Source organism: Xenopus laevis, chromosome 1L (genome assembly GCF_017654675.1).
Source record: "Xenopus laevis strain J_2021 chromosome 1L, Xenopus_laevis_v10.1, whole genome shotgun sequence".
Classification (NCBI taxonomy): domain Eukaryota; kingdom Metazoa; phylum Chordata; class Amphibia; order Anura; family Pipidae; genus Xenopus; species Xenopus laevis.
Genome location: NC_054371.1, coordinates 194,453,343 through 194,465,687, shown reverse-complemented (window position 1 = coordinate 194,465,687; position 12,345 = coordinate 194,453,343). Strand labels below are relative to the sequence as shown.

The window sequence follows — 12,345 nt, the reverse complement described above, 5'->3', positions numbered from 1 at the left end:
ATGAAAATATGTAACTTTGCAAATCTGTGAAACCCTAATACAGTGACCTCATAAATCAGAAGTTGCCATGTGCAAGTATGGTGATTGGCTTCACATATTTTCAACCAAATGTTCAATGAAAAACTACTCCCAAAGATTTTGATAGCACATGAAGTGTTTTCCCACCTTTTATTAAGTGTAAAAATTTAGCAAAATTGCCTCTTGCCTCTCACATGAAAAAAAATCACCTGCAAATACTTTGAATTGAAGAGCGTGTCCATCCTATTTGTCATCTATAAAATACTGACTAGTCTTTTATGGACTTTATTCTACAGCCAGCCTGGGTATAGCATCCCATATTATCGTGACCATTGAAGACTCCGATGATGCCCATGGTGTCTTTGAGTTTAGTCAGGACTTTCTTTATGTGAATGCCACTGAACCTGAACATGGATACAGCCCTGTTACTCTTCAGGCAAGTAGCATTACTTTGTAGGAAAGTAAAATGCCAATCCCATAATTTGTAATGGTTTGGGGACATGGGGAAAGCCATTTTTTAAAGGTCAAACTTTAGTGGTATTTGAGCTTTTTGAAACCACAATTAAACTCTGTTACTCTAAAATCACGTATGCCATGAAAGATCAGAATATAAAAAGTATGAATGGAAAAAAGTGCAGAAAAAATATGAATATCTGTAAAACCTCAAAAATCTTTATTACATTAGTATTATTACTAGTGAAGAACGTCTGAATGGCTAATGAAAAAGTTCAACAGGATGACTGTTTTTACTTGGAGAAGTTTTGTATTAGAGTTATTCATGGTTTTTAAACTTAAATCGAAAATTTAGAGAGTTTTAGAGAAATTTGTATTGTAAGAGAAAAAAATACAATTTGTGAAAAAAAGGAAATCCGAATGTTAGTAAAGAAGCCCCCATGTGTTTAAAAGTAATTCTCAAAGAACCTAGTAAATAATTCAGCTATATTATATATCAATATTGTATGTAAGGCCAATGATTTATGTTGAAAATCACAAACCTTCATAAGTTACTTCTGACACACAAAGCAAACTATTATTGCCTTTCTGTTATATGGTGAAAAAATATGTATTTTTCCATCCTTCTTTCTATTCTATCCTATAAACCAAAAACTTAAAAGGTTAAAAGATACCATATACCATTTTTTCCAAGTTTCATATAATTTCAGGGGAGCCCCACTCTACAGCACAATGCTAAAAATGCTATAAAGTTGGGTTATACCGTATTTAGTGGAGAAAAGTTAAAACAACTTGACTTTCTGAGTATTCTTGAAAACTTTTCACCACTCATATGAGTGGCTTCTTCAGTTCTACTGAGTGATAGGGAATTCCCTGGCATTTCAAAGTTCGATGAAGCCACTCTGGCTGTTGGTGACTGTATTTTTTTTATGGGTTTAAAAGGCTTGGAAATTCCCAAGTACTCAGTTGAACTGAAGCAGCCTCTTGCATGAGTGGTGAAACATTTTTAAAAATATGCAAAAAGTCCAGTTGCTTCAAACTTTTCTCCACTATATACTGTATATCATGGCATGGCTGAATCTTCATACATTTATCTCCTATTTAGTTTGGATTGATCACAAATGTTTACCATAAGATGTCCATTTTATTTTGTCTTCTTAGAGACCTATTTACTAATATTAACTTTTTTTTCACAAATCATATTTTTCTCTAAAAATTCGTGTTTTTAAAATTTCTCTAAAAGTATAAAAATTCAAGATTTATTAAGTGTAAAAACCACAAAAAACTCTAATAGAAAAGTTCTTCAAGTAAAAGCAGATAAGGTCCCACAGAAGTCAATGGTAACTGATCTGAACTTATTGGACCTTCTTTTTTTAGCCGTTCAGACATTTAGGGGCAGATTTATCAAGGGTCGAATTTCGAAGTAAAAAATACTTCGAAATTCGACCATAGAATTAAAATACTTCGACTTCGAATATCGAAGTTGAAGTATTTTTCACTGAATTTGGCCATCGAATGATCGAAGTAAAATTGAACGATTTTAGCGTACGATCGACCGATTTTACTTCGATGTGTGAAGACTTAGAAAAATGCATTAGAAGGTCCCCATAGGCTAACATAGCACTTCTGCAGGTTTAATTTGGCTAACTATTGAAGTCGAAGTTTTTTTAAAGAGACAGTACTTCGATTATTGAATATTCAAACTATTTTTACTTCGAATCGAATTCGAAGTAAATTCAAAGTAGTAGTATTCTATTCGATGGTCGAAGTATCAAAAAAATACTTCGAATTTCGAATTTTTTTACTTTCAATCCTTGATAAATCTGCCCCTTAGAGGTTTTCAGATGTTTATTTTGCTAATAATTGTAAAAAACTCAATTCAATTCATATTCTTTATATTCAGATCTTTTAATAACTTTCATAGCATTTGTGTTTTTTGAATCATGATTTAAAAAAACTCTAATACTATTAAATTCAACCTTTAGTAACTGAGACACCCGTGGCTCTTTCTGTAATTGGTCTTTTGAGATGATAACACATTTTATTATATTTCTGTGTCATTACAGGTCTTGCGCAACCATGGTGCCTTATCTCAGGTAGTTTTGCTTTGGAAGATAGACCTGGATCTAGAAAAAGACTTTGCTTTTACATCTGGCAATGTCACATTTGAAATAGGACAGAAGAAGGCAAACATTACTGTTTACGTGTCACCTGATGAAATTCCGGAACTGGATAAAATATTTTCTGTTTCACTCACTAATGTTTCAAGTGGACGCTTAGGGAATTTTACTAGTGCTTCATTAACAATTTTTGCAAACGATGACCCTTATGGTCTCTTTGTATTCCCTGAAAAAAACAGACCAATTAAAGTTGAAGAAGCAAATAGAAATATTTCCTTGACTGTTCAAAGATTAAAAGGCCTTATGGGTACGGTCATGATTACCTACAGAACAATTCTGGACACAGAAAAAATTGTTTTTCTCCCATCAACCATAGCAAGAGCAACACAGGGTAAAGACTACTTGCCTGTTTCTGGACAGCTGACTTTTAAAGCCAATGTCAGTGAAGCCAACATACTCCTACCAATTCTTGATGATAATGATCCAGAGAGAGCAGAATGGCTGTTTGTAGAATTATTCAATGTCACATTAATTGTTAAAGAGCAAAGTCAGCCAGGTAAGTAGGTTTAAACTTTCCAGTTCTGGAGAATTATGGAATAGGTTTACATTATACACACACAAAAGTGAGTGTAGAATTTACATCCATTTCTTTTTTTACATCATTAAAGGAACAGTTCAGTGTGACAAAACAAACTGGGTAAATAGATAGGCTGTGCAAAATAAAAAAATATTTCTAATATAGTTAGTTAGCTAAAAATGTAATGTATAAAGGCTGGAGTGACTGGATGTCTCACATAATAGCCAGAACACTATTTCCTGCTTTGCCTAACTAACTATATCAGAAGCATTTTTTATTTTGCAGTTTTTATTTTTACACTGAACAATTCCTTTAAAGGCAACTCATAGGGGTATAAAGTATTTATCAAAAAGTGAAGTTAGAGATCACCACAGTCCGCTAGAGTGAAATACTGCCTCTCTCCATTCATTTCTATGAGATTTTTAAAGGCGTATTTATCTAAGGGTGAACTTTTACTTTCGTCCTTTGTTAAATACGCCTTTAAAAATCCTGTAGAAATGAATGGAGAGAGGCAGTATTTCACTCTAGCGCCTGTGGTTATCTCTAACTTCACTTTTTGATAAATATACCCCATAGGTTTTTCTGATATTGCTATTCACATTTTTTACATGAATGACTTTTCGTACAGTTCTGGATTCTCCGCGTCTTGGATCTAAAAGCAATGCCACAGCACAGATAGTGATTAATGCCAGTGACGATGCCTTTGGAGTACTTCAGCTGTCAGCCACATATGTACGTGTTGCTGAAAGTTACGTTGGGCCAATCGTTAATGTCACCAGGATAGGAGGAATGTTTGCCGATGTTTCTGTGAAATTTAAAGCTGTGCCAATAACAGCAACTGCGGGTGAGCATATAATAAGGTTTTTTACATCTTCCTCCCCATATTTTTTTTTCTCTCCTGCTTCCACATTTCTAAAATCCCTCTCCCTATCACTCACACCTTTTTCCCCAAATCCCTATATTTTCAACAAACTCCCTACTTTCCTGTTGCCCTTCTATTTTTATAGTTCTTTCTGTTATCCTCTGATCACCCCAATACTCTTTTCTTCTCTTTCACCAAACTCTATCTTACCATCCCATCTGGTCTGTCCAACTATATTATTATTATTTTTACATATTTATAAAGCACCAACATAACATAAAGAGTAGAGCATTTGCATAGGCACTTCTGGCATATTGAGATTTCTTGCAACAAAACTCTCAATTCATGTTATTTTGTCCTTGTGCATCTTCCCAGACACCCATATTTTCTCTTAAGTCTGGCTTGAACTTTAATACTAGAATTCCTGTCTTACCTAAGAGAGAACACACTGTTAAAACATATGGTTCCCCATTTAACAAATGATAACTTACACAATCCTTCTTCTCAGTACACCTCTGCACTTCCCCCATTTCCCTCAGAGCCAATGCCATTTCACACCATCCACATCTCTTTACCATCTTAAAATGTTTTGTCTTGCTGCTCCTTGCCTCTGGTGTCCATGAATAGAAATTCCCACTTCCCGGACCACTAACAGTATTTAGTTCAGTTTTTGCACTCGTGTCAATGCCCAACCATGATAATGGCAGCAATTATTATCTTACTTTTTGTGGCTGTAAATTACTCACATGTGACTGAAAGCTGTATGGGGCAAGAGCCCCCTTCCATATGGCCCTTTATCTTTTTAACTGTATCTTTTTATTTTTTATTCATTGTATTATTTTTCTCCATACTATGAATGTTCTTTAATACGTATTTTAAATATGTATTGCTCTACAGATATAAAAGAGGTATGTGAATAAATATATGTATACATACACACTAATCAAATGTATTGCTTTTTTTAAATTACCTATTAGGTGAAGATTACACTGTAGCTTCATCCGATGTTGTATTACTTGAAGGTGAAACAAGCAAAGCAGTGCCAATTTACATCATTAATGACATTAATCCGGAAGTGGAAGAGTCATTCAAAGTCGTTCTCATAAATGAGACAACAGGAGGAGCCTTAGTAGGAGAGATTACTGAAACAGTTATTGTCATAGAAGCCTCTGATGACCCATATGGATCTTTTGGTAAGAATCTTCTGTGTGCACACAGTTTATTTATACATAAATGCAGGTAGAGATGTTTCATATAATAGTCTGTTCTTTGGTGTGAAGTAGTAAAAGGTTATGAGTTTTACAAAAGGGGATACAGTTTGATCCTGGAACAGTTTTCGAATGTATGGAAAGCACATTATGTATTACTAAACAAATAGTGCAATTTTAAGTCATACTATGTGAACTGCAAGAAGTATTGATGTAGTAAACTTTATTTTGTCATTTAGTGGTTGATCCTACATTGTATATTTTTTTTGTCCCCTAATTCTGGATTGTATAGTTTTGTTTGCTAATATTATCATACCTTTCAATTCATGGTTCAGACATATAAATGTATAATTAGTGTTTCAGATCACCTCTGTCACCATAGAGGAACCTGACATTAATACAGTAAACATAAAACTGCCCATAATTCGGAATGCTGGGACACTTGGAAACGTTCTTGTACAGTGGGCTGCTTTTATTAATGGACAGTTGGCTACCAGTGACTTGAAAGTTGCATCGGGTAATGTGACATTTATGGCTGGAGAGACTCTTAAAATCCTATCTTTAGAGATTGTGGCTGATGACATCCCTGAGGACAATGAGGTAAGAATCCAGTCCATATATTTGTCTTTTTTATTGACTTGATGTCTAGCTGTTCAGATCAACAGAAATCAAAACGGCCAGTCAGCCAATTCTAGAGTTGCACTTCATACATAGTAACATATGTTAAAATAAGACACTTTCACATTGAGTTCAACCATTCATGTCTAAAAAAGGATATAAACATTACTTATACTTTTTTATATTTCATGTTGAAAGCACATGTAATATTTTTCTGTTCAGCAAGTTTAGAATGTTTGATATAGTGCTCTGTGATTCAGCTTTTTCATTGTTTTAGATGTTTTTATATAAGCAAAAAAATGTAAAAATTCACTTTTGGTTTTAGATCGTTTTTGTTCAGCTGACTGGAGCCTCCAATGGAGGTTCTATTGGACTGGATGGAGTGGCTAAACTCACCATACCTGCTAATGACAACCCTTATGGAACAATAAGCTTTTATCGGCAGGAGTACAGAGTACAGGAACCACTGGAACGAAGTTCACTGGCAAATATCACTGTCAGGAGAAGGTTTGTTCATAAAGTCACAGAACACAAAAAAACTGCTCTAAAGCAAAATGTTTTATGGCCTCATATGAGCAATGACTGTTTGCATAATCTTATAATTGTCAATAACTCACATATAAAACCTGCAATTTACCATCCACTATCAGGCTCTATATTTGAACCCAAAGTTGGAGATGCAGAGATGTGCACTCAGTAGTGGCCCAGGGTTGTTAATCCTACTGGACATTTATGTTCCTTTATTTACAATGTCTTCTTTAGCTGCATAAACTCTGTTACCCAAGGATGAGCACTGCATTACTATGGCAGGTTCATTTAAACATGGAAAGATTATAGCAACATATTTTTTTTAAAAAAGCAAGCACATTTTTTAAATGATTTCTTCTGTGTTATTCAACATTTTGTTTTAGTGCAGGAAGATTTGGCCGTTTGCAGATCCTATACAGCACCTCAGAGATCGATGTGATTGCTGTTGCTGTCGGCCAAGCTCAAGACATGTTATCCTACTACGAGCACCCGTTTGTAGGGATTCCTTCTTTACCATCAAGACGGACTTTCAATGTTTCAGTATCAGGAGACCCTCTGCAGTCATGCGCCATTAACTGTCTAAAGAACCAAGTATGCGCAGCATTTTCTTTTAGCAATGCGTCTGGCATTCCTCAGTGTTTTTGGTTAACAACACTGTCAGGTCTGCTTAATGATACAAGATTCTTGACATACAAGAAGAACACCACTAGTGTTTCTGTTCTGTTTAGTACACAGGCCACGGCTGGAAGTGATTATGAAAGTGTTACAGGACAGTGGTTGACAATGTTGGAAGGACAAGAGTTTGCAAATCTTACCGTTTCTATACTTACTGACACTTTCCCAGAACTCGATGAGAGATTCATTGTCTCTCTCCTTGAAGTCAAACTGCTAAACATTTCAAGCAGCCTAAAGAATCAGCCAGCTATAGGTCAGCCAAATTCATCAGTTGTTGTTATAAGGATGAATGGAGATGCTTTTGGGGTATTTGTGATTTACAGTCTCAATCCCAATGCACTCGAGCAAGGTCACTATCTGGAAGTGGAAGAGCAGCCCCAATCAACTTTGCAGCTGGTGATAGAGCGTAGAGAAGGCAGCCTGGGACAAGTTGCTGTGGAGTGGGCCATCGTTGGAGGAACGGCTACTAAGAATGAGGATTTTATTGTTGACGACAATGTATTAATATTTGCTGAAGGTACAGTAATATAAAGATTTTCCCCTCTGTTCTGGCTGAGTTAATGGTGAATTTTTAAAGAGGCTTACTGTCTTTTTCTTACATGATTCTGTTTGCTGAAGATATTTGCTGCCTTAAACAGCTGCTGGATCTATTGTGTACAATTTTGCTTAATACATGCACAATGATCATACTGTTGAGCTAATATATATATATATATACACGTTTAAAGAAGGAATGCTACTATTTTTCCAGAGCTCTTTCAGCTAAAGGGACCTGACCCCCTTCTTTATTCAAAGATCTTCACAGCTGAAAATTAATTTTACTTGTTTGCGAGTGAATGGCATCTTGTCAGTTAAGTCTTATCCATAGTAGGGATGCGTCATGATTCAGTTTGGGATGTTTTCAAATCCCATAATGGCAACCATTATTATTAAAGGGTAACATAGAAACAAAAAAGCAAGGAAGCACCTGCTACCGGAAGAGTGACTAGTGGAGAATGAGACAAATAGACTGGTACACTCTGGCAGATGAAAGTGTCATTTTTTGTTCACAATTGATCCCTTTTTTCCCCCAAATGTTAATGTACAAATTTGGTTTGGCACCAAATTCAGTACATCTCTAATACATAACCATTAATACTATGGGATCCAAAGTTCTTCTTTTTACAGAAGTTCCTCTATGTCCTCTTATATTTCACAAAATGTTGTTCTTCAACTTTTTACTTGGCAGTATGCTGATCATCATATTTTCTAGTGTCATGTATATTGTTCCAGCTCAAAGGAAGAGTATGTAGTAAGGTGGAGCATTAATCAGCGTTGGTCCCAGTCATGGAAAACCTGCAGTTAGCATCAAGCTTTATAAACTGACTTTCTAAATCCTATAGTATATTGCTGTATTCTTCTTTACAGGGGAAACAAGAAAATTAGTGACACTAACTATAATGGATGATTTAGTCCCAGAAGAGAGTGAAACCATAATAATTCAACTCACACAAACAGATGGTGGGAGTCGGATACTTCCTAGCTCAGATACTGTTAAAATAGTCATTTTGGCTAACGACAATGTTGCTGGTGTGATTCGTTTTCACTCGAACTCAAGATCTGTAATTGGTCATGAAGGTAAGTCTTTATAACCACTGAATGGGTAAGTCCTTGCCAGGGGGTTTATAGATGATATTAAATCCAGCAAAATTGCAAACATTTTTATGTCTGTCTTGACGTTTTTATCTAGAAGTAGATATTAAAAAAACACTGCAAGAAATGTTCATTCAATTAAAACTTGTGTCTTAAAGGAAGACCAACTTCCACCAGTTGGTAACCAGGAGATCCCAGTAACATTCTGGGTAGCCAATATTCAGACATACTACATATTGCTAGTTACTAGTTGTTGCTCTTTTAAATACAACAAAGGCTTCCAGTTTAATGCTTCAATTGACATCATTACAAGTCTGGGGACCAAAGAGTTAAAACATCTTACTGGATAAAATAGTAAAGTAATTGGTAATCCGAACATTGCATGTGCTGTAATTACATTCTCAATATGCTGTACAACTACTTTCATAGAATGTTTAATATCCTTTAATAACTAGTAAAAGCATCTATAGGTGTGATAAGCAAATTTGGTACATTACTTTATTTAAAGTAAATAATTCCCTGGGTCAGAGTATTAAAGGTGTTGTTCACCTTTAAATTAACGTTTAGTATGACATAGACAATATTCTGAGACAATTTGCAATTGATTTTATTTTTTTATTTGTTGTGGTTTTTCAGTTATTTAGCTTTCTTTCCAGAGCTTAACGTTTGAAATTTGCCAGCTATCTGGTTGCTAGGGTCTTGTTTACCTTAGCGACAAGGCAGTGGTTTGAATGAGAGACTGGAATATGAATAGGAGAGAGACTGAATAGAAGCATAGTGAATAAAAAGCAACAATAATAATACAATTGTAAGCTCACAGAGCAATCGTATTTAGGATTCGAGGGGGTCAGTGACCCTATTTGAATTCTCAAAGTTGTAGAAGAAGAAGGCAAAAAATTTAAAAACTAAACAATGAAGAACAATTGCAAAATTGCTTGGAATAGGATATTTAATAACGTACTAAAAGTTAACGTAAAGATGTGCCCTGGTCATGAAAAAGACTTCCTGAATGGGCTTAAAGGTACAAGTCAAATATAATGTAATGGATATTTTAAAATATAAAATTCAGTGACCCTAAAGGCAGTACACAGTATTACATAGGAAATGGACCTTCTAACTGACCATATATGCTTTTGTTTGTTATTAATTATGCATTTTAAAATCTCCATAACACATACCAACCATGCATGGATATAATTGAAGCAATGCTAAGCCATTTAGTGGATTGCTTCTTATGTAACTGATCTGCCTCTTTATTATGTGGTTAGGCTGAGAACATGCTCTGTGGCCCTGATGAAAAGATTTGAGAAGCAGTGAGTGGCACTATGTTGTAAATATAAATATTCTGTGAAAGTTATTCTTCTATCTTTTAGGAGAACAATTGGAGTTCCATGTTTTACGATCCTTCCCGGGAAGTGGCAATGTAACTGTTAGCTGGAAAATTGTTGGAGCCCATTTAGAACTAAACTTTGAGAACAGTTCAGGCCTTTTGTCCTTCCCAGAGGTATGCAAACTGTTCCAAATTGCACTCTATACAGACGTCAAAAGTAACATGTGCAACAATTGTTTCATATTTGACCAATTTCAGCTTTTAGCATTGTTTTTAATTTTGATAAATCTGCTCCTCAGTGTCTGAAAGGTATAGACATCATAATGCAATTTTTTCTCTTCATATTGTACATTAATAAGGATGGCATTATGCAGTGACTTATAACCATTTTATCTACCTCATCAACAGGGAACTTTGAATGCAAGTTTTCTTGTTCATCTGCTGGATGATCAAATTCCTGAAGAAAGGGAACTATATCAACTTATTCTCTACAATGTTACAACTCAAGGTACATTTTGATTTCAACCCATATTTTATTAAGCAATGTATTGCCATAGGCAGATGGACTGGGTCATTCTTTGTAGCTTTGCATTAAGTATTGTCATTGCTTTAAAAATAAGTAAAAATTCAGCTGAATCTTATTGGGATTTGCTGTGAAATTACCCACTACTAATCATAATTTGTTAATCTTGAATTAAGAAGAATTAATTCTTATTTGTGACCACTAAGGGGAAGAGTAATTAAAGTTCAAGATAAGAGTTTTGCTGTAAATTTGGCTATTTGGACAAATAAAATTGTGATTGAGACATTTTCTCGGAAAATCATCAAAAAAATTAAAAAATTGCCACCTTAATTCAAGATTTTGTTTACTTTTTGCAAGGTATTAACGGCAGTGGAGTAGCTATACTTGATAAACAAGGTTATGAAGCTGTTTTGACCGTGGAAGCCAGTGATGAACCATATGGAGTTATAAATTTTGCCCCTTCTTCGAGAACTGTGTTAACTCAAGAAGGAAACAAAACTATTCAACTCTTTATCAACAGAGAATACGGATCATTAGGTTTGTTTTTTGTGGTGACTGATATCATGTCTTATTTTGTCAGTCACTAGTACACACACATTTGCAACTGTTTTGTAATTGCATTGGTTCTACAATTACTTTATGCTATTTTTTTCACAGGAGATATTAATATTACTTATGCAACAACTCCTGATATACTGAACCAGTCCAACAGCCATCCTGCTGAGCCAGGCCGGGATTATATAGCTGCTTTTGGATCACTGATAATGAAGGATGGAGCAACAACTGCTGCTATAAATATATCCATATTAGAGGTGCATTCTCTTTGTTAAAAGAACCCTAGCTGTTACTTTAAATAGGCTCCATGAAGAAATAGTATGTCGTCTACAATATGACCATATTTACAAATGAGCCTCCCATTTTCGCAAACAATGTTTTGAAATAGATTTTTCCTACTAATGCATTTGCGTATTTTATTTAGAAAATAATGTACAGGTATGGCACCTTGTTATCCAGGTGTTTGGCAACTGGAGCTTTCTGAATAAGGAAGGTCCCCATGTGTTAAACCTCAATTTTTTCTGGTCAAGGTTTTTAGGGTGGAAACCAGATTTTTTCATGGAGAAAAAAACCTTGAATTTTTAGAAATTTATCATACTACAAAGCTGCTAAAAAAATCTTTAAATGCACCATCTCAAACCTGTCAAGTTCATGTAGATGTCAATGGCAGATGTCCTTGAAGTTGTTTCTTGACATTGTGATCTGCTCTGGATAATCTTACACATCAGGGGTTTTGAATGATAATCTGAAAAAGAGTTTTTGCAGTGGAAACTCTAAAAAAGTGAGTTTCAGAATATCAATCGTTCGATACAGATTGATGCTTGGTTTTGTTGTGCCAGTTTGCAACTCCAATTTCGAGAAAAAATATTTATAAATGAGTTAAAATCTTGGAAGGGCATTAGGTTGGATTTATTTTCATAAAAAAATTAGATTAATTTGAGTAGTAGTAGTAGTGTGCTCCTAAGTCTACTGAAAAAAAATGTAAACATTAATTAAACCCAATAGTAATGTTTTATATCCAATAAGGATTCATTATGGGCCTTATTTATCAAAATTCTGAGTATTTAAAATAAAAAGAGTCCAACTAAAGTAGAATCCACGATTGGACCTTATTTATTAAAAAAGCACAATTTTTTTGGATCGGATAAAAACTCGAATTTTTTTAGTTTTTTGGATTCGTACTTTAATAAATAACCCCCTATATCTTAGTTGGGATCAAGTACAAGCCACTGCTTTATTATTACAG

At 34.7% G+C, this 12,345-nt stretch overlaps 1 protein-coding gene across 1 annotated transcript in view; it reads left to right on the top strand.

Moving 5' to 3' along the window:
* The window catches only part of LOC108695679 (adhesion G-protein coupled receptor V1), a 208,008-nt gene that overhangs the window by 52,491 nt on the left and 143,172 nt on the right, over positions 1–12,345 (top strand). The window contains exons 26-37 of the mRNA XM_041568538.1: positions 315–454; positions 2,538–3,147; positions 3,797–4,012; positions 5,008–5,223; positions 5,594–5,838; positions 6,182–6,363; positions 6,768–7,576; positions 8,467–8,676; positions 10,065–10,195; positions 10,430–10,529; positions 10,902–11,081; positions 11,202–11,356. Coding sequence (XP_041424472.1) covers positions 315–454; positions 2,538–3,147; positions 3,797–4,012; positions 5,008–5,223; positions 5,594–5,838; positions 6,182–6,363; positions 6,768–7,576; positions 8,467–8,676; positions 10,065–10,195; positions 10,430–10,529; positions 10,902–11,081; positions 11,202–11,356 — 3,194 coding nt within the window. The remainder of the gene's footprint in view (positions 1–314; positions 455–2,537; positions 3,148–3,796; positions 4,013–5,007; positions 5,224–5,593; positions 5,839–6,181; positions 6,364–6,767; positions 7,577–8,466; positions 8,677–10,064; positions 10,196–10,429; positions 10,530–10,901; positions 11,082–11,201; positions 11,357–12,345) is intronic.